This window comes from Echinops telfairi, unplaced genomic scaffold, assembly GCF_000313985.2.
Source record: "Echinops telfairi isolate 266 unplaced genomic scaffold, ASM31398v2 ScPeMD7_7400;HRSCAF=8409, whole genome shotgun sequence".
In the NCBI taxonomy this organism is placed as follows: Eukaryota; Metazoa; Chordata; class Mammalia; order Afrosoricida; family Tenrecidae; genus Echinops; species Echinops telfairi.
Window position 1 is genome coordinate 7,207,328 of NW_022111300.1, and position 21,983 is coordinate 7,229,310.

General features: G+C 40.6%; 1 protein-coding gene across 1 annotated transcript in view; it reads right to left on the bottom strand.

Moving 5' to 3' along the window:
* The window catches only part of ABHD3 (abhydrolase domain containing 3, phospholipase), a 73,476-nt gene that overhangs the window by 19,219 nt on the left and 32,274 nt on the right, over positions 1 to 21,983 (bottom strand). Inside the window, exon 7 of the mRNA XM_004702901.4 lies at positions 4,971 to 5,083. Within this exon, the coding sequence (XP_004702958.2) occupies positions 4,971 to 5,083 (113 nt within the window). The remainder of the gene's footprint in view (positions 1 to 4,970; positions 5,084 to 21,983) is intronic.

Consider the following 21,983-nt stretch of genomic DNA (forward strand, 5'->3'; position numbering starts at 1 on the left):
AGTTGTATGAGCCCCTAATAAAACGATAAAAAAAAAGAACAACACAGAAGTCCTGGTGGCACAATGGTTATGTGATCAACTGCAAACATTCCGGTTGGCGGTTCAAAATTCATCCAGGGGCTCCACAAGACAAAAGTCTTGCACTCCGTTCCCTAAAGATTACTGCCTGGGAAACCACACAGGGCAATTCTTCACTGTTACACAGGGTCATGATAGGTAAGAATCAATGTCAGGGTACCTAACAACAAGCAAAGAGGGTGTGGGTTCCAGTTTGCCTTAGTTCTGGCTCAAGGTCTGTACTTGGTCCCAAGCATCACTGGCTTGGGGATTATCACAGTGTAAGGGGCACTGGGCATAAGAGTGATTGACAGCCTATGTTTTTCATCTTCTGCACCTTAAAAAAAAGTGTCAAGCTGTAAAACACATCCACAACTGGTAAGCTCACTTGGGAATGTGTTACAATGCTAGGCAACTAGAGAGGTGCTTCCTTCAAACAATTACAAGATATTAATAATCAACCAGCTGCAAAGAAGAATGGTCAAGTCTGCCTTCAGGCACGGCAGCTTCAATGCACCAGGAATAAGCATTTACCAAGAGCTTTTGAATTGGGAATCTGGGCTTGTTTATATAAAGTCTGACCCTAAGAAACAGTTAAGAATTTGTATGATAAATGGGGGAAAAAGTTCGCTTGGCACCCTTTCCTCTAAGGTCCACATTATAGGGCAAAAGAGAGAGAAGCTAAATACTGTCCATTAAGCACAGTTCAGAGATCCTGTCTGGATTTTCGGCATTGGTTCAGATTTCTTCCTTTAGTGGGTCAAGGCAGCTCTTCCATGCTAATGTAAAAAATCCATTCTCTTCTTAGTTTTAGGCATATCAGGAACGATAAAGCAACGAGAAAGGACTATTTTTCAGTCTGTCAATCGTAAAGTCTACCATTTTCAAGTAAATATACTAAGCTGTTTTAAAAGCTGAAAGGATTTGTAAATCAATGACAAAATCAAGGAAACACTAATTATTATTATTTTTAAAACACCTTTCTAGTTTATTGATTCTCTGGCGAAAAATCCACATACCCAGTGCTGGTCAAGCCACTGTCGACTCTTTATTCTTCCTTTCTGCCAGCGCCACCGTGGGCCCGTGCAGCCCCCACCGTCTTCATTCAGTTCCTGCGCTCCTTGCCTTGTTCTCTTGAGGTCTTTTCTTCTCATACAGGCCATATCTTGCAAGTCTGGGTTTAGGTTAGTTTTTCTTTGCAGAATGCAAAGGATCATACATCATGCCAAAGCCAGTAGTCTTGCCACCACCAAAATGGGTTCTAAATACAAATACAAAGATACATCTGGTGTGGTCTTGTACATTTTGGCTAGTTTTCCACGAATTTCTGTCTTTGGCACTGTCGCTTTCCCAGGGTGAAGGACAGCAATGACCTTTTCGCTGAAGTAGTTGGTTGGTCATTAACTTCCTGCCCTGGATGGTTACTGTGTCCTTCATGGTGGTGTAGAATGCTCAAGCAGCCAGAGACAAAAAGAAAGCCACTAATTTTTATTATTATTTTTAATAGATATCAAATTTTATTAGTGGTTACGAGGGTCAGTATACAGAAAGTGGGAGGTGGAGGGTAGGGGTGATGGAAAAACTACATGGATTGGGGAATAGTACGCTTGCAAACAGATTCTTGTAATTGCTGTCAATAAGGCTTAAACCTGTAAATAACCGAACAGGCAAAAGTTGTGTGATAGATATACAAGGGGGCTTCAAAAAGTTTGTGGGGAACTTCCATTATTTTCAAATTTATTTGCAGTCCTCATTGGGGCTATTTCTTGCTGCTGGTTTCTTTGCTGGCCTGCTCTTCCACCTGCATGACCAGGGCCAGGGCCTTCCTGAAAGCTTGCAGGACTGAGAGGTAATTGGGATGTATGGTTACGGTGGGTTCTGCTTTGTGTGGGTTCTGCTTTGTTCTCAATTTTCTCCAGGTCGTAGTCCGGCTGCTTGGTCATCTCAGGAGAGCTTAACTCAGGTTGGCCCTTGCTTTGAGCTGAATTGGTGCAAGGAGTCTCCGGGAGAAGGTACCGCTCTCACTCATCCTGTGCCTCAGTTCATCTTTACACCTTTCTCCAACAGGAATTCTCCCCATGATCCCCAACCAATCCCAACACTGGCGTCACTAATTATTTTTTACCTCAAGTGTTTGCTGATTTAATAAAGTGAGTTTGGACAATGCTTTAGGAAATCTAAATAACAATAAATAAATAGGAAAATTTCAATTTCCTTAAACACACCACCACTAGAAGAAGGGAAAGAATATTAGTAGAAATATATACACATGAAAAGTTCCCTCAAAACCCAAATTTAATTGCAAGCACCACAAATCATAATTAGGTACCTAAGTACAAAATAGCAGCTGGAGCAGAAGAGGTTAACAGCAAAATCTTACAACTTATAGAAGAGTTGTAGGTTGATTTGCCCAACAACAAGACAAACAAACAAATAAAAAACACCTTGGAAAACCTATTTTTGAACATCATTGCAGTTGAGCAGAGCAATATATGATCCTTTCTGTTACTGGAATGATGAAAGTCATGCTGCAAGTTCAGCTTCCTATTAGTCAAGGAGACCAGAGGTAGCTGGGGGCTCACCATGACAGCCCCTGAGGAAGGAAATCAACTTCACAGATTTCTAAGAAGCCTCCAAGTTCACCAAACTCTTAAGTGTGGATGCCTGTTTGTCCTTTTCACATGGTAGCTAGTAGTAAAGGACAACACTAAGATTGATCTGAAAGAATTTCTTCATTCATTCAACCACAAGTGGTGAATAATCAAAAATAATCAAACATGTATTTTAAAACAACCCATAGAGAGGTCTGAGGGACTGGCCCCAAACCCAACTACATGGACAGCCCCCCTCCCACCAGAAGAATTCACTTCAGAGGACAGCCCTGAAGCTACAGCTCAGGAAGAGGGACGTGACTGATCAGAGCGCACAGGAGCAAATGAAGGGGGAGGAAGAGAGAGTGGAGCACATCCTGACCCACCAAGCCTTGAAAACTATATCCTTGCTCAGAGCAGCCAATGCACAGAGAGGACCATAAGGCCGCCCCACTACAAGACATGACATCCCTCACTCTCCCATAGCCCCACAGGGGACAATACTGGAGACACAGTGTGGGAATTGCACCCGATCTGACCCTATAACACCGAGGCAAAACACTAAGGGTGTGCAACAGAACAGCAAGGGGAACAGTGCAATGAAGTCCCCAGGGAATACCAAAAATAGACTTTGGGGCCAGGGCTTGGCACCCCATCAGACTCGACCAGAAAACACTCCTAAAGGTCAACAAATAGACCTTGAATTATTTACAGGCTTTTCTTTTTTTTTTGTCATTGTTTTTTGTTGTTGTTGTTGGTTTTGCTCTTGTTGCTTTGTTTTGCTCTGTCTTGTTTTTTTGTGCATATTATTATCTCTGTAGGTCTACCTAGATAAGATAGGTGGGATAAACAATCTGGAGAAAACAACGGGACAGACGGTTCCAGGGGGACATGGGAGAGGGGAAGGTGGGGGAAAGGAAGTGGGTGTTAACAAACCCAGGGACAAGGGAACAAGTGATCCAAAATTAATGGTGAGGAGGGTAAAGGAGGCCTAGTAGGGCTTGATCAAGGGCATTGTAACTGAGAGGAACTACTGAAACCCAAATGAAGGCTGAGCATGATAGTGGGACAAAAGGAAATAGAGGAAAGAACTAGGAGCCAAAGGGCGTTTATAGAGGTTTAAATATAGGGATGTACATATGCAAATATATTTATATATGACAAAATATTATATATATGGGGAAACAGATCTATGTACATATATTTATATGTTTATTATTAAGGTAGAAGATGGATATTGGGCCTCTACTCAAGTACTCCCTCAATGCAAGAACACATTGTTCTATTAAACTGGCATTCTATAATGCTCACTTTCCCTACACGATCACTGAAGACAAATCAAGTACATAAGCAAATGTGATGAAGAAAGATGATGGTGCCCAGATATCAAAAGATATAGTGTCTGGGGTCTTAAAGGCTTGAAGATAAACAAGCGGCCATCTAGCTGAGAAGCAACAAAGCCCACATGGAAGAAGTACACTGGTCTGTGTGATCACGAGGTGTCAATGGGATCAGGGATCAGGTATCAGGCACCAAAAAGCAAAAAATCACATCATTGTGAATGAGGGGAAGTGGGGAGTAGACACCCAAAGCCCATCTGTAGGCAACTGGACATCCCCTTACAGAAGGGTCACAGGAAAGACAATCCAGTCAGGGTGCAGTATAGCACTGATGAAACATACAACTTTCCTCTACTTCTTTACTGCTTCCCCTTCCACGATCATGATCCCAATTCTACATTACAAATCCGGCTAGACCAGAGGATGTACACTGGTACAGATAAGAACTGAAACACAGGGAATCCAGGACACATAAACCCCTCAGGACCAATGAGAGCAGCAATACCAGAAGGGTAAAGGGAAGGTGGGGTAGAAAGGAGGAACCGATCACAAAGATCTATATATAACCCCCTCCCTGGGGGACAGACAACAGAAAAATGGGTAAAGGGAGACATTGGACAGTGTAAGACATGACAAAATAATAATTATTTATAAATTATCAAGGGTTCAGTGGGGCGTGTGGGGAAGGAGGGGTAAAAATGAGGAGCTGATACCAAGGGCTCAAGTAGAAAGCAAATGTTTTGAAAATGATGATGGCAGCAAACATACAAATGTGCTTGACACAATGGATGGATGTATGGATTGTGATAAGAGTTGTACAAGTTCCCAATAAAATGATTTAAAAAAGAAAAAAAAACAATTAAAAAAAATTTTAAAAACAACAAGCAAAAAAAAAAAATCTATGGAGCATCTTCTAGTTTTTGAAACAGGCATTCAAGAAAACCACTTTACTCTCAGATAGTTTTTACAGGGAAAACCTTACCCTCCCATTGAAACCCCCGCTGCCAGAAAAGGGGCAGCAGGGTACAGGCTGTGTACATGGTGAACAGCTGTTTCCAAATCTTCAGTGTTAGCACAACAATAAGTCCTTGGTGTCTGTAAGCAGTGACAGGTAAACAAAGAAAGAAAGAAAAAAGGTGTTAATGATTTGTTTAATGCAGAAATGTAAAAAAGCTATAAGTCAAAAATCTGAATAAGTAACATTGGTTTGCAAATGCTAAAAGAAATAGTAATTTTTCATTTGTACCTTACAATACACGTCATTTAAAATTAAAACTATTTTTAAAAATTGTTTTATTGGCATAGAATTCATATATCATACAATTCAATAGTTCAATCATATCAAGAAGAGTTAGGCTATCATTACCACAATCAAGTTCAGGAAATTTTCCTCTTTCTTGTAGTCATTATTGTTGGCTCCCCATTTCCCTCCACCCTCCCCTGCCATGCCCCTAGGAAATTATTAATCCAATTACTATCTCTATAGGTATACTTATCTTGGCTTTCCTGTACCAAAAACATACAAAACAAAGTCAAAAGAACCCTCAACAACAATGACAAAATACAACAGGGCAAAACCTCAAATGTAAAGAAAGCAAAAAATATCAAAAACTGGAGCAAATTTAAATGGGTCAAAAGGGAGATCAAATGATGAGGTGTTATGTTTTAACACAATTACACCTGCTGTCATCCACTTTACAATGCTTTCTCTCTGACATCATTGCTGTTCACATCCCTGGATTGTGGTCACAGGGGATCCAGTGGAGGCTTTGTCCAATGGGAACCCTGTAAATGGATTTTGGGCTTCCAGTGGTATAAGCTCTGGTACCATTCTCTCCTTCAGATTTGGATTTTATTATTTTAAATGCTTGGATCACACAGGCTTGTGTGCTTCTTCCATGGGGACTTAGTTGATACTTCACTTAGATGGCTGCTTGTTTGAAGACACCTCTTTAAGACTCTAGACGTATTCTTTATGTTACCCAGGCACCATCTGAGTTCTTCAGCACACTCTGCTGTATATAGCACCCATAGCTTCAGTGATCTTTTCATGAGGACGAGCTTTGATAGAGTTATAAGAACTAATTGTTCTGAGATTGGCGATACAATATATAGGCTCCTGGTTCACTCTCGAGACATTATTATCATTTTATTGGGGAACATTATAAATCACCCCCATGGGGTATAAGGTAATTCTATTGACAGTATCCTTAATTTAGCCAATGGTATAGAATTTAAAACACTGTTGAGAAAAGGAAATTAAACATGAATAGGGCAGCTTTTATAGGAGCCCTGGTTGCACAGTGGTCACACATCAGGTTACTAATTGCAAGGTCAGCTCAGTGGGACTCAGCGTGGGGGGGGGGGTCCTGTTCCCATAAACAGTTACAATTGTAGAAATTCACAGGGGCAGTTCGACCCTGTCCTATTGGGTCTCAATGAGTTGGCATCAGCTCGATGGCAGTGAGTTGAATGAGGGCAGCTTTTTAGACCACAATACATGAAATGTTGACTTGTACAGATTGAAAACTGAAATGACTGGGCACTATTTACATAAACAATGAGGGTTGGAGATAGGCAACATTTTCAGTAACACTCGTTCACAAAGGCAGAACCATGCCTGCTACCCTAACACATTACTTAAAAAAAAAAAGCAGAGAGAGCATGAAAATAGTAAATATATGGTAGTCATTGTGTACCCTCAAAGCAAGAAAGCCAAAGACCACCGATTCCATAGCCGTGGGATAGCGGTCATCTGCTTCGCCCAGGAGGGTGTTTCAGCCTTAAGACTAAGGGAGTGTTTCAGCTCCTTAAATCTGCTACAGGTGAGTTTTAAGTAAAGTCCAATTTGCTTAGTAGGTTTTCCAAATTGGATCCTTCTGGTGTGGTCTCTGAAGGATGCTCTGTATCTTGAAAGGATATGGTCTGAAGTTCCAGTTGTCTATAGCACATTGCCTGGGGTCACCAAGGGCTGAACAGAAACTACAGTCCAGTTAGAAACATAATACCAGACATATTCTCCTCTTGGGGGTCTGTATAAGTAACGTTAAGCACTTTTCCCAATAGCAGGTTGCCCCACCCCAAAACCAATACTATTTGAGTTGCATTAACAAAAAGACTTTGAACTTGACAGAAGTGGGGCAAAACCTACATGAATGCCTTGAACTAAGTAGACACAGCACCACACCCAGATGTGTTTCCAGTTTAACAACAGAGACAGTTCAGGGAGGAAAACGTGGAGGAAAGACCTTAGACTTGGAAAGGCCAAAGTGATTCTCTCTGTTGCATGCATAGTGCTGCTCTGGGTCAGCGCTGACGGAACGGCACCTAACGACAGCCACAACTCTTGATCTCAAACGCAGCAGGCACGCACGCACGCAAGCAAGGAAACAAATATCCAATTAATGACACTATAGAAAGGTTTTCCAGCAGCACCACAAGACATTTTCACTGGAATTGTTTCTATTTGGGGAACTGTTTTTACTACCTTGAGCGCTCTCTGCCAATAATGGGGTGTGGCTTTCAGGTCCTGCCTTCATTCTAGATAAAGCAATGTATAGTCGGACTTGTTGGTTAAATATTTTCATCTACCATCGTCAAACCACACCACAATAAACGTTCAAAAGGTTAAAATATGCAGAGCTGATCACAGTGCGCCCTAATACATAATGCATTAAAACATTTTCATCTGAACAACCTCAGTAAGGGCTCTATTTACAACAGAAAGGCTTTACAGATGCTCTCATATTGGGAGGAAGAGAATTCTGCAGAATAAACATGAGTATGTGAATGAATAAAGTATTATGTGAGGTAAAATGACCAGAAGTTAAAAAACAAGGAAAAGAATCTGGTAACATGGCTCTAAATTCGTGAAACTAATGACCTGCACCACACTGCTGTCAATAGTGCAATAAAGCATGGGCTGAGGAGGAAGGGTATGTGTTATCCCCTCTTCATTCACTAACAAGAATCAAACTAAAAACCAAACCCACTGCCATCAGATTGACTGACTCATAGAAACCGAGTAGAACTGCCCCTTCCGGGTTTCCAAAACTCTAAGTCTTTCTAGCAGAGAGTCTCATCTCTGTCCTGTGGAGCAGCTGGTGGGTTTAATCCACTGACCTTGAGGTTAATAGCCCAATGGCCAGCTCATAGTGTCACTAGGACTCCTTCACTAGATAAACTCACCGCGGTCAAGTCCATTCTGACTCAGAGTGACATGATAGCACAGGGTAGAAGTGCTCCTATGGCTTTCAGAAACGGAATCTTTACAGGAATTGAAAGCCTCAACTTTCTCCCACAGAGTGACTGGTGGCTTTGAACAGCAGACCTTCTGGTTAGCAGCCCAATGTGAACCCATTAAGTCACCAAGGCTCCGTGCTTCACTGTGTAGTTGGAGAAAACTAAAATTTCCAATGGTCCCCCAATGAAATGCAGCCCTCTAATACAGCCTTTTGCCTTCCGTGATCTTTTTCGAGATTTGCAAATATGGAGCTCTTCACTGACAAATATTATCTCAAGAGTATTTCTGATAAAGACTAATACTTATTGTGTCCACAAAACCGTGAGGAAGATCGTATTATCTTCAGATCTCTTTCATACATGAGGAAACTGAATTTGGAGAGGTGAAATCATTTCTGAAACATCTTAATAGTTATTGAGGGACTGAGCCACGATGCTTTCAAAATGACTTTGTAAAAATAAAATCAAAATGATTTTGTGACTAAATGTACTTGAGGCAGTACTTTTGGGGACTGACTTTAAAAAAGAATCTAAATACGATAATTCCTACTGCCATGCTCATTCATAATGAGTGCCGAATTTGGCACAAGAACTTAAAGTGAAGAAATAATCCTTGCCCTGGTGGTATAGTAGTTACTATCGGGCTGCAATGCCCAAGGACAACAGTTCGAAAACATCAGTTGCTTCTTGGGAAAAAGATGAGGTTTTCTACTCTGATAAAGAATTGGAAAAATGAGGACCTAATGTCGGGGGTTTAAGTGGAGAGAAAATGTTTTGAGAAATGATGTACAAATGCGCTTTACACAATTGATGTGTGTATGGATTGGGATAACAGTTGTATGAGCCCCTAATAAAATGTTAAAATAAATAAATAAATAAATAAATAAAATTTAAAAAAAAGAAAAAGAAATAATCCTTACCCAGTATTTTCATTACATGGGAATTTATTCAAACTTTATAGCTTAAGATTTTTGAATTACTTATGATGTCATCAACATGTATTCTTATTACACAGGCTCTAGGTATGTGTATACATGCTCTCTCTCTGATTATAAGAAAACAGCCTGTCGAAAATTTTAGGCTCACAGAATTTGAGCACCAGTTAGAACCTCAATATCACCCGGTTCCTTATTTTCGCATGAAGAAATGAAGGCTCAGAAATGAGGTCAAACATATCTTCCACTGTGAGGAAAACTGGGGACCAGGCAACATTTCCTTCTTTTATACACAAGGTCGCTGTGAGTTGCGACCTACTTGAAGGCAACTAACAAGCAGAGTAAGGTGCCAAAGGTCACAAAGTAGCGGAACCTGTATACATGCTTGTAATACATAAACTAACTCTTACAAAGGACCAGGGTACCCTGAGGCATACAATAAATATCCAGATAAGGGAACTGATTTTTTCCTAAATGTTTTCCTCCAAACAGATATTAAGATTAAGCCTGATAAAACCTTGAAACCCAACAAGTCAGGACCTTGAAACCCAACAAGTCAGGAGCTTTCTCAACACCATCTGCCTCTTGCAGGGCTCTAGCCTCGGGGTTCACAGCAGCGCTCCCCTGACCCGCCTCCTGCAGCTGCCTTTCCAGTCCTCGCCCAGGCTCTGCACCTTTCTCACACCCCAAATATGGGTGTTCACTTCCTGCACTTCTGTCTTCAGGCTGCATCCGTTCATTTTCTGGTCAGTATCCAATTCTTGAGGGTCTTCTCCGCCTCCATAACTTTTATCAGTCACCTCTAAGCAATGACCAAACCTGATGCTTCATTCTCTTTCTTACGTTCCATCCTGAATCTAAGAACTGGTTTACGTATTACGAGCATATTTCCAGGCTACACTTCTTTGAGACCTTTGGCAACTTCCTGTTTGTTGGGTGCCTTCAAGTAGGTTCCATGGGGCAGCTTCCCTGGCAGGTTCCAGCAGTGCTGCACACTCAACATGTCCAAGAGAAAATTCATGTCTTTCTTCTTGAAAACTCCAAATGCTTCTAACTTACCATTTTTCTGTACATGACATCTATATTTTTCTAGTCAAAAATTTAGGGGATATGGAGTTTGAGCCGAATGCCTTCTGGGCGAGTCTATCATCAGAGTGTCCCCCTTTGGACATTTATTAACAGAATGAGAGAATTTTGTAACATGCTCGGTATCCTGAGCATTTAGCACTTTCATTACAACCTGTTAACTTCTTTCATAAACTCTTAATCATGAAAAAAAAGTATAGGTGGCATTCTCTCTTACCCTCCACTGCACAACCATGTCCTGAGCTTCTACTTCTGTAATATAGATTGAATTGTGTCTCCCAAAATGTATGACAACTTGGCTGGGCCTTGGTTCCCAAGATTATCCTCCATTTTGTTTAATTTGATGTGATTATTCTATATGTTGTAAATCCTAATCTCTATGATGCTAATAAGGCAGTATTAGTGATTATGCTAATGAGGCAGGATATAGTCTACAGGATTAGACTTTATGTTGAATCAATCTCTTTTGAGATATAAAAGGGAATAAACAAGCAGAGATGAAAGGGCCCTACTACTATCAAGAAAGAAGAATTGGGAGCAGAGTAGGTCCTTGCTCCTATGCTGGGAAAGTCCTAGACGCAAGGGAAGACTAAGGACAAGGATGTTCCTTGACAGCCAACAGAGAAAAACCTTTCCCTGGAGCTGTATCCCTGCACTTGGACTTCTAGCCTGGTAAGCTGAGAAACAATTTCTGTTTCTTGAAGCCATCCATTTGTGGCATTTCTGTTATAGCAACACTAGATAACTAAAGGCTTGGTAGATTGGATCATCCCAGAATAGACATGAAATAAGAATGTGAGTATACACAGTTCCTTTGGAAGGGGCTACAGGAAGTACCAGGAAGGGAGTGGCAAGAAAAAAACAATACAGAATGTTCATAAGCAGTGGGTGGCTCTGGGCAAGAGAGATTCAATCCCACAATCTTCTTGGGGCGCACACATTGTTTCTGAATAACATGGTCAAAATGATCCCGACTGAATGGTAAGCGAGCTAGGTCATTTATCTACCCACTTGACTCAGCCACTGGTGGAAGGCTGCTCCTGGAGGATGGTACCCCCCAGCACAGACAGGTGGGGTGTGCTCCTGTGGCTATACAAGGTTCCTCAGCAGAGTGATAAGTGGTTACGGTGAGAAGCTATCAGGCAGGCGTTTATGGGCCATGGGTTAAGGATATGGCCCCCATTGTTTTTGCTATTCTCCTGGACTGTTAATAACCTCACACCCGGTTAACTCATAGTCTTTCCTCACAATAACCCAACACCTACATTCCACTTACCGCCAGATTCATCTTCTTAAAGATTACATCCAGCTCCAATTACAACAACTGCTGCTGATAATCACTTGTTCCCTATTGCCTATTGAATTCATCACAAATCTACAGGCAAGTGCTCAAAGTCCTCCACACTGCGATGTCAAGGAACCTTTCCAGTCTCTACCTGTACTGAGTCAGACACTTGCACACTGCCATTCTCTTGCCAGCTAAAACTCTTCATGACCTTAGCACCTGAATAAACTTCTCCTGCCAGGTTTCCTTCCTTGTCAGCTTTGCCTTTTGAAGTTACATCCATGATTCAAGGCTAAGTCATGGCAGGCCAGAAAGCTTCAACATATGACAAACAGGTAAGTCTAGGCGTCTGTCCTCGACGACCTCATCACCTTTCCTAATTCTGTCCTATCCAGGCAGCTCTCTGCCCCATGACACTGGTCTCTATTAGTACCTTCCTCACTTTTGTCTTCTATTGTCAAACACTTAACTGATTTGAACTGAAACATTCAACACTTAATTCGAGAAGACCTGATTAATAAATTCTTTATATGAAAAACGTGGGTTTATATAGCACAAAGCCTTCTGCTACTATTGACTGGGCTCCAACAGGAAACATGATATGCTTTCTTTCTCCATATAGTCTTAAGCTGGAAACAAGCAGCCCTATAGAACTTGGGCACTCATCAACAAAAGGGTTCATTCCGGACCCACAGCAAGACTCTTATGAAGACAATCCATTGAATTGGTAAACCTGACAAAGATTTTCTTCAGGCCTGAAGATATAACTAGCAGATTTTTAGAAGCTGTTACAATTAATTTTCAGTTGACTGGGACTTCGGAACCAACCATCAACTATTCCACTATACTGATGTCCCTGCTTGCAGAATAAAGGTAAATTAAGCTACAACTATGAGTCAGAATGGATTTGATGGCAGTAAGTTTAGTTTGGAATCAGAAAAAGTGTAAAGGAAGACATGGCATGAATCATCTAGCTGGTAAAAATTTAGGGTGAGATGAAGATGGATAATATGCTCTGAAAACATGCAGAAAATCCAAAGTATGGCTAATCTTGAAGCAGAACCTTGTTGCTACTAGCCACTGTCAGGTGCCCTCTGACTTACAGCGACCCTATGTACAACAGAACTAAATACTGCCAGGTCCAGCATTGTCCTCACAATTGTTGTTACTTTTGAGACCATTGTTATAGCCTCTGTGCTGAACTATGTAGTTGAGGGTCTTCCTCTTTTTCATTGATCTCCTTCTTTACCAAGCATGATGTCCTTTTTCAGCGACGGGTCCCCCTTGATTAAAAGTCCAAAGTCTCACTCTCCTCACTTTCTTTCTTTTTAATAGTTTTATTGGCACATAATGTACATATCATACAATAGTTCAATCATATCAAGGAGAATTGTGCAATCATTACCATATCAATTTTAGAACACCCCCCATGGTTAAACCACCTTTGAAATGAGTCGTGTAATCACAGTCAGCTCTAGTGCTCCCACCTCCCTCCCACCTTCATTTTTTATTCTTGAAATCCCCTTTCCCTCCCTATCACCCGCCCCCACCCCTGCATCCCCTATCAACCCTTGTATCAGTTATTATCACTATGCATCCACTCCTCCTGTGCCTTACAAACTGGGAGACCCAACACAATTTTTAAAAAATAGAAATAAGATGGTAAGAGTAAAATAATAATAATGTAAAGGCCAAAGTACAAATAATGAGTGAGAAAGAAAAGGCCCTATCAACATTCAAAAAGCCAGGGAAGAAAATTCTGTCATGGAACAAGTAAGAGATAATTGCGCACAGAACCGATTCGAGTCGGGCCTATAAGGAAGTCATCTGGCCACGTTGCGAGTTCAAGTCAGCATAATCAAGATTACAATGGTCTCTGCCTGATAGTAATGCTATCCGAGACTCTTGCCTGTGGCTAGAGGGGATCTGCCAGTAGCTCAGTCTGACTAAATACTCTACAGATAAATGGGTTTTGGGCTCCCACTGCTGCCATAGCTTTCTACAAACCGGGTGTTCATAAGTTTAGCTCTGATAACTTTCCCACCACCATATTCGAGTTCTATAATTGTCATCTTTGGATCACACAAGTTGGTGTGCTTCTTCTGGGTGGGCTTAGTTGACTCCTCGTTTAGATGGCTACATCCTCATTTTCAAGGAGCTGTACTTCTTAAGATTTGTTTGTTCTTTTGGAAGTCCATGGTACTTTCCAAAGTTTTTGCCAACACCATAATTCAAATGCCTCAATTCTGTGGTCTGTTATACTCACTGTCCAACTTTCACGTGCATATGAGGAGATTGGAAACACCATGCCTTGGGTCAGGAACACTTGAAAGAAGTCTTGTGCAGCAGATTTGCCCAGTGCAATACTATACAATTTGATCTCTTGACTGCTGCTTCCATGAGCATTGATTGTGGATCCAAGCAAAATCAAACCCTTGACAACTTCAATCTTTTCTCTATTTATCATGATGCTCTCTATGGGTCCAGTTGTAATCTATACACTGAGTTGTAATCCATAGTAAAGGCTGTTTTCTTTTAACTTCATCAGTCAGCACTTCACGTTTTCCATAAGACACAAGTAAACATCTTTCTTGTACTTTCTGCTTTCATCCCAAGATCAAGGTGATGTCCGCAATGGTATTCCTTGTTTCACATCCACTTCTGAATCCAGTTTGAATATCCAGTAGCTCCCTAATGATGTACTGCTGCAATCATTTTTTAATTATCTTCAGCAAAATTTCACTCACATGTGATATGAATGATATTGTTGTTAATTTCTACATTCTGTTGTATCACTATTCTTTACAATGGATAAAATATGGATCTCTTGCTATCAGTCAGACATTTAGTCCTCCAAACTTCTTGGCACAGACTAGTGAGTGCTTTCAATGCTGCATCAAAAAATTTAAAACATTTAAACTGGTATCTATAAATTGCTATAGCTTTGTTTTTTGCTAATAAACTTCCTTCAATAACAAGGCTCTTAAGATCATATATTACCTCTTGAAATGGCTAGATGTCAATGGATTTCTTCCTTTCTTTTTTTTTTTGCACAGTGACTGTGTATTCTTCCATCTAACTTTTGGTACTTCCTGCATTATTTCAATATTTTGTCCATAAAATCCTTTAATATCACAACTTGAGGCTTAGATTTTCACCTCATTTCTTTCAGCTTGAGACATGATAAGCGTGTCCACTTCTGTTTTCCTATACTCCAGAGCTTTGCGCATTTTATTATAATGTTTTACATTGTCTTTTAGTGCTGCCTTTTGAGATTTTCTGTTCAGCTAGTTTACTCCATCATTTATTCCATTAACTTTGTTCAAGTGCAAGTTTTGGTCTCTTCTGATGTATATTTTGATCTTATGTTTCTATCTTGTCATTTTAGTGACCTTTTGCTTTCTTCACATAGGATGTTCTTGATCGTCACACAGTCCATCTGGTTATTTGTCATTAGTGTTCAATTCATCAAACCTGTTCTTGAGATGATCTCTTAATTCAAGTAAGATATACTCAGAGTCATACTTTGGCTCTCCTAGACTTTACACATTTTTCTTCAACCTGAACTTGTATATGAGCAAGATGGTCTGTCCACGGTTGGCTGTGGTCTTGTTTAGACTGATGAAATTGACCTTCTCTATCTTTTCTTCCTACAGATGCAGTCAATTTGATTCTTGTGTATCTGGTGAGGTCCACATGTATACCATATATACTCGAGTATAAGCCGACCCGAACATCAGGCGAGGCACCTTATTTTACCACAAAAACTACATTAAAAAGTGCTGAAAAACTCCGCTTTTACATGAGTTTATACTGTATTTGCTGTTTATGTTGTTGAATAAACGTATTTGCAATGAAGTCATTGGTGTGGCAAAATCTTATGCAATTTCCAGCTTCATTTCTATCACTAAAGCTATATTTTTTACTATCCATCCTTCCTTTTCGTTTCCAAATTTCCCATTCAAATCAGTAATTATCAATGCATCTTGACTGCATGTTTGATCAATTTCAGATAGAAGATGTTGGTAGAGTTTTTCAACTTATTCAACACTGATTTTAATGATTGGTGTGTACTGTATATACTCGAGTATAAGCCAACCCAAATAGCAGCCGAAGCACCTAATTTTACCACAGAAACTGATAAAAATGTACTGGAAAAGCTCGGCTTACACATGAGTATATATGGTAACTCTGAATATAATTGTATTAACTGGGCTTCCTGGTAGGCATGTAGATATTTCATATTATTGACAACATTGTACCTCAAGATAGATCTAAAAATGTTCCTTTTGATGATGAATGCCATTCATCTTGATTTTGTCATTGCTGGCATAGTAAACAATGTGAGTGTCTGATGTGAAATGGTCAGTATCAGTCCCTTTCAGCTCTCTAATGTAGAGGACACCAATCCTTATGTGTTTCCATTTTGCTACATATATTCCATGTTCTGATGAACAGCTATTTGCAGCTGTTTCTTCTCATTTGGGGTCTTGCCCCATCAGCAAAAGAAGGTCCTGAAAATTTTGCTCCATGTCATTCAAGTCAAGTGTACATTGAGGATGCAACTCTCCTTCCTGATCGTATTTTGAGTGCCTTCCAACGTGAGGGGCTCATTTTCTGACATTGTATTAGACAATGTTCTGCTGCTATTCGTAAGGTTCTCAGTAGCTAATTTATCAGAAGGGGATCACCGCTTCCTTCTGCAGAGTCTATTTCTAGTTGGAAGTTCCACTGAAACCTGTCACTGTGGTTGACTCTGCTGGCATTGAAATACTGGTAGGCGTGACAGCAACTGCAAGCCACCACAGTGTGACAAACTGCCAGGCAAGTGGGGAGCAAATGCCTGGCTATAATATTTTAATAAATTGAACAAAATAATTTGACAATTACTAAGATGGTTCAAATTGTTCAGATCCAACAATGGTCAGAGAAAAACAACAGTAATTAAATTAGTTGATTTGATAGCTGTGAGAGGTTAGTTTTATAAAAAGCATTGACGAGAATAGTGAAATACAATTAATTTCTAGTTATTCATATGGAATAGAGAAGAACAAAGTATAACTTTAGATTTATTTATAGAACATTTAATTTATTCTTCTTAATCAACCAAGGACTTTCTTCTAAAAACTGACAAACTGATTTCTTGCTAACTTGATTATTTCATTGTCATGGGTTAGAATACAAATTTCATTAAAAAATATTTTTTTTTGCATTTAGAAACAAAATTTACAAATTCAGTCTGTTAATCAGGCAGGCTGATTCTCCCTCACTATTTTGGGAGGAGATTAGTTTACTAACCTTCTGTAGGAGTCATAACCCCAAATCCTCTCTCTCGGTGGTCAGGTTGCCATAGGTAACCATATGCAACTAAGTAGTATAGGATTTTAATTTCTATTCAGTAAAATGCAGTGAAACAGACCTCCAAATGTTTGTTTTTTTAAATCATTTTATTGGGGGCTCATATAACTCTTTTCAAAATACATCCATCCATCCATTGTGTCAAGCTCTGAATATTTAAAAAAATAATTTAAATTTCATCTTTACTTTATTGTAATGTCTAATATTTAATCACTGAGAATTTAGAATGGGTCATTTAGCAGTCTTTCTTAAATATTTGAGGACAGTCATCTCAAATATCTGACCGGAAGCTCTTTAATGAATCCTGTGATTTCTGTAGTTTTCCCAAATGGAATAATCCTATTACAGAATTTTTTGTGCTTTAATTAATTGATCTCTAGAGTGATGCTGTTGTTGTTATTCCTTGTCCAGTATCCAGCAAACTGCCCCAAATTGCTCCCAAGAAAATTTATTTTTGTAAGATGAATTTGTTAAATAAGAAGTTGGAGAAAAGGAAAAAAATAGGGATGCAATAATATAAACCAGCATGCAGTTACTGCTGTACATACAATGACCAAATGCCCACATGTGCTGGGGATTTTACTCATCTTTTAAAAATCACGACAAAGAATCAGATTCATGGAGTCTCCTGGGCAGGCCTGAGCTGTGTCCCTCCGAAGAAGCAGAATGATTGTGGTATGAACACATGCTGTCAAATGATGCCTGCTTCGCCAGAAAGGTACGTGGTTCATGGTTGGGAGCAGCTAGCCTGGCAGACAGGCATTCAGCTCAGGGTCTTAAGAGGCACATCTCAAGCGCTACCCTGGCAGGGTGTGGAGGCAAGAGGTGACTGGCCTGGGCCAGGGTTCTAAGGTAGGCTGTCACATTTTCCACCCTGTCTGCATGTTAGACTTAGAGATTGTTAAGAAAAATGGCAGATACCACAATTTCACCCTAGACTTCATGAATCAGAATCTCTGGGGTGGAGTGCAGGGTTGGGTATTTCTTGAAGCGAATGTGGTTTCTACTGTGTGGCCGGAGTTGAAAATTGCCACTGTAGGAGAATAAAGAAAGTGTCGAGAGCTAAGCCAAGAGAGGAGGAGGCTGATGACAAAAGCTATTCAGAGTCACTTGGGAGAGGGAAACATGGCTTTGTAAGGGTCCAGGATTCTTTGCAGAGCACTAGGAAGTGCTCCCAAACATCTCGCATCTTCTAGGATCACCTGGCATATGAGAAGGAATCAATGGTAGCTATTATTCCTCAAACTCATCAGTTACTTAGATATTCTTTTTCTTTTGAATGTTTTCAAAAGACAGGGTTGTACAAACATCTGACCACTCACCATTCCTAAAAGTTGATGCTACTAGACTGTACCTTTCAGTGTTAGGAGAAAATGCTAAATGAGCTCACACCTACATCTAGCTAAGACAGGCCTTTCTGGGTTAGTCTGGTAAAGGAGAGAGAAAGAGGTTATTTCTGGAGCACTTAGGAGAGGGCAGACGATGATATTCAGTAGAAAGGCACTAAGCATCTTGAGTAGGAATGTAAGCAGGGAAGTCTTGTTCAGTGGGAAACAGAGTACCTGCAGGTGTAAGTTTGAGACCTGAATCATGCTCTGTCTCGCTGCCCTCTATGTGCTTCCTCTTACAGGTCAGAGAAGAGGTCAAGGTCCTTTCTGAAGTCCTTGGGTGGTTCAAACAGTTAATGCATTCATTTGCCAACCAAAAGGTTGGAGGTTCAAGTATACCCAGAGGGGCCTTAGAGGAAAGACCTGTTGACTTCCTTCTGAAAAATCAAGCAGTAAAAACTCTGTGCAGTGCAGGCCTACTCGGACACACACGGGGTCGACTTCTGCCATAGCCTAATTGACAGCAAGTGTTAGCAATTCTTTCTGAAAGTCTCCTCCAGAAAATGAGGACCACAACGGGAACCCTTACAGCCCTCCTATCCCTGTTACTTCCAAACAGGTGGGGCTGTCTGTTCCTGTAAAGATCTGTAGGCTCAGAAACACTACAGAGGCCTGTATCAGTCAAAATTGACTAGATAGCAGTGGGTATAAGTTCTGAAAACTGGAGTTGAAAGGCAAAGATGCAGGACTGGATAGTCTTGACTTCCTGTCCTATAGCCAGCGATTAGCTTTATGAACTCAGGCCAGTCACCTCAGACCTGAAAGACATCCTCACCTATAAAATGAGACTATGAGAACTTCTAACGCACACCTATTTTAAGGGCCATGAGGAGATAAATCTTGGCAGCAGAATGTAGATCAATATACTACTTTTCTCAAGAGAATAATACCCAGGGGGTAAAATTTGTGAAAACTTTTTAGACATACCAAAACACACGTTGAGGAATGAGTCGCTGGAGCAGGGGAATTAGGACCAGAGTCTCAGGGCACACCAAAGGCAATTGGCACCACATGGCTCACAGAGACAATGTTTGACATCCTACTTTAGTGAGCTGCAAATGGGGTCTTCAAAGCTGGTGAGTGGCCATCTGAGGTGTACCTAATGGTCTCTGCCCATCCAGAGGATAGAAGAACAATGAAAATAAAACAAACATATAGACACAGTCCACATACGGAAATGATTAGTCCAATGGACGAATGAACCATGCAAATGTCAGTCTCCACAACTCTAAAAGGAGAACTAGATGGCACCCAGCTACCACTACCAGCTGCTACGGTAAGGATTACATTAAAAGGTCCAGGATAGAGTGAGATAAAATGTAGAATAAAACTTGAAATGATAAAAACAACAAAGGCTTACTGGTGGAACCCTCAAGACGATGGCCCTTAGATGAGGTCCAAAACATAACTCATTCCTACCGAAACTTAAAACCAAACTCACTGCCATCGAGCCAATACTGATTCATAGTGACCCCTGTGGATCTCTGAGCCTGTAATCGTTTATGGGAGTAGAAAGCTCAGTCTTTCTCCTGAGGAGCTGCTGGTGATTTCGAACTGCCGACCATGAGGATCGCAGCCAGTGCATAACCACTAATCACCCTTTTAAAGTCAAAGGGCAGCATTTATGCGAAGATAGAGTTCAGAGGGTTAGCAAAGAAGGAAGAATGGGTACAGAAAATACAGAGAGGAAGTAGAGGTAAGTGTCGGTCCACTGAGGTGACCGCAGTGGGTGAGCTGAAAAAAATATATACGAACTGTTGAATGTACAACTGATGATCTCTTCTGAAAAACCTTCATCTAAGTCACACACACTGTAAGGTGTGTGAGAAAGAAAGAGAGAAAATTACTTTGGAAACAAAATGCCAACTTTGCTTAAACAGCATGCTCAGAACCAAGCTGATTGACATTCCATCACAAGCTCCTCATCACGTGAGCAATTGATGTCAAAGATTTTGAAGAGTAGCAATTGGTCCACAAACAGCGCTTTGAGTCGCCCTGCTTTAAAGTATGCTCCAGTTTCCTATTCCTCTTGCTGGCTCTGCCTTACTTGCTGAGCCAGCTCTAAGTTGAATTGGAAAGGGGGGGTGGGGGGTCTGTGTGTGCGTGTGTGCGCGCGCGCTCATGTACCATACAATTCACTCATTTAAAATATGCCCAAAAAAAGAGAAAAATGCAATTCAGTGGTTATTCACCTAGTGGTACAACGATCACCACAATTTTAAGTTTAGGAGATTTTCTTTCTCCTTAAAAGAAATACTCATTAGCAGTCACTTTGTATACTCCTTTACCCACCCTAGGAAACCACCCATCTACTCTGTTGTATAGATTCTCTATTCTGGAATTTTGACCTAAATGGGCTCATATGATATGTGGTCCTTTGTAACTTCTTTTATTCAGCATAATAATTTCAAAGTTCCTCCATGTCATAGCACGTATCATTTTTCTCAACACAAGTAGTCCTTGACTTACGATAGGAGCCCATCACAACTACTTCTTCGCATGTTGGTTCTGATGGAGTCGAATAGCTCACCTTTTTAAAAATAAAGCTTTCATTAGGTATTTATTAACTTTTAGTGTGAATGAGGGGAAGGTTTATAGTGATTCATACCCATTTTGCTTCAACTCATCTGCTGTGATCCCTTCAATGTCTCTGTCACTCTGGTTTCCATCTCCCCTTCTTTCTCACTCTCTGAACTTCACCCTTGGGTGAATGCTGCTCTTTTGATCTGATCTGATTATTCCAATATAGGGGTGAGTTTAGTCCCGACCTGAAGGGTGACTGAAGGGCCCTTGGAGGGTCCACCAGTCTCTCTTGACCCAGAAATCTGGTCTCTTTTATGCTTTTGAATTTTGTCCCATATTTTTCTTCCATTTTAGCCAGGACCTTCTAATGTGATCCTTTTCAGAACAGTTGGCATGGTATAATTTGGTACATGGACTCCAAGAACACTATAAGGATCCCAGGGTTCAGGCTACTGAGACTAGGCCTGTCCGACTCCTACAGAAATGGCTCAAAGAGGGTAAAGAGCAGGCTTCTCGTTTCATAGTGAGCAAGGACTTTGGCTCTCCCTCGGTCAATTTCCAATGACGAATTAGACACTGTGACTACATAGATGGGCTCACACCCACGGAACAACGATGAGGATGGCAAAGGACTGGGAGGTGTCTTATTCTATTGTACCTAAGGTCGCCATGAGTCAGAACCAATTTAACAGCACCTAAAAACAACTAGAAAGGAGAACACGTCATGGTTTTGGAAAATTTCTCCTTTGTAGGAACCATAGGAATCCTTATAAAATCCAATTGTCTCTCCAATATATTTCAGCAAATCTTTTATTTTTGCATTTTTGCCACTCCTAGAACTGCCTGCCCTACATGCCATTCTATCTTTGCTAGCTGATTTGGGCTAGCAAACAGTTCCTTCCTGTTTGATCTTTGCTGATTCAACTTTTGTTCTTCTTTTATGCCTTCCCTAAAATATTATTGACTCTGGGCTTCAGCCACATTAAGTCCTTTCTAGAACAAGGTGAAGTATAAATACAGCATTCCTCTAGTCTGAAGCCGTAATCATTAATAAAAAGAAGGATTATCAGGAGATCTAAATATCAAAGTGAACTCTAATAGTTCATATAGGTAGCTCATTTTTTGTGTGTGTGATCCAACTTAAGAAAGAATAAGGTCTTTGTACAAGTTTTGCGTGA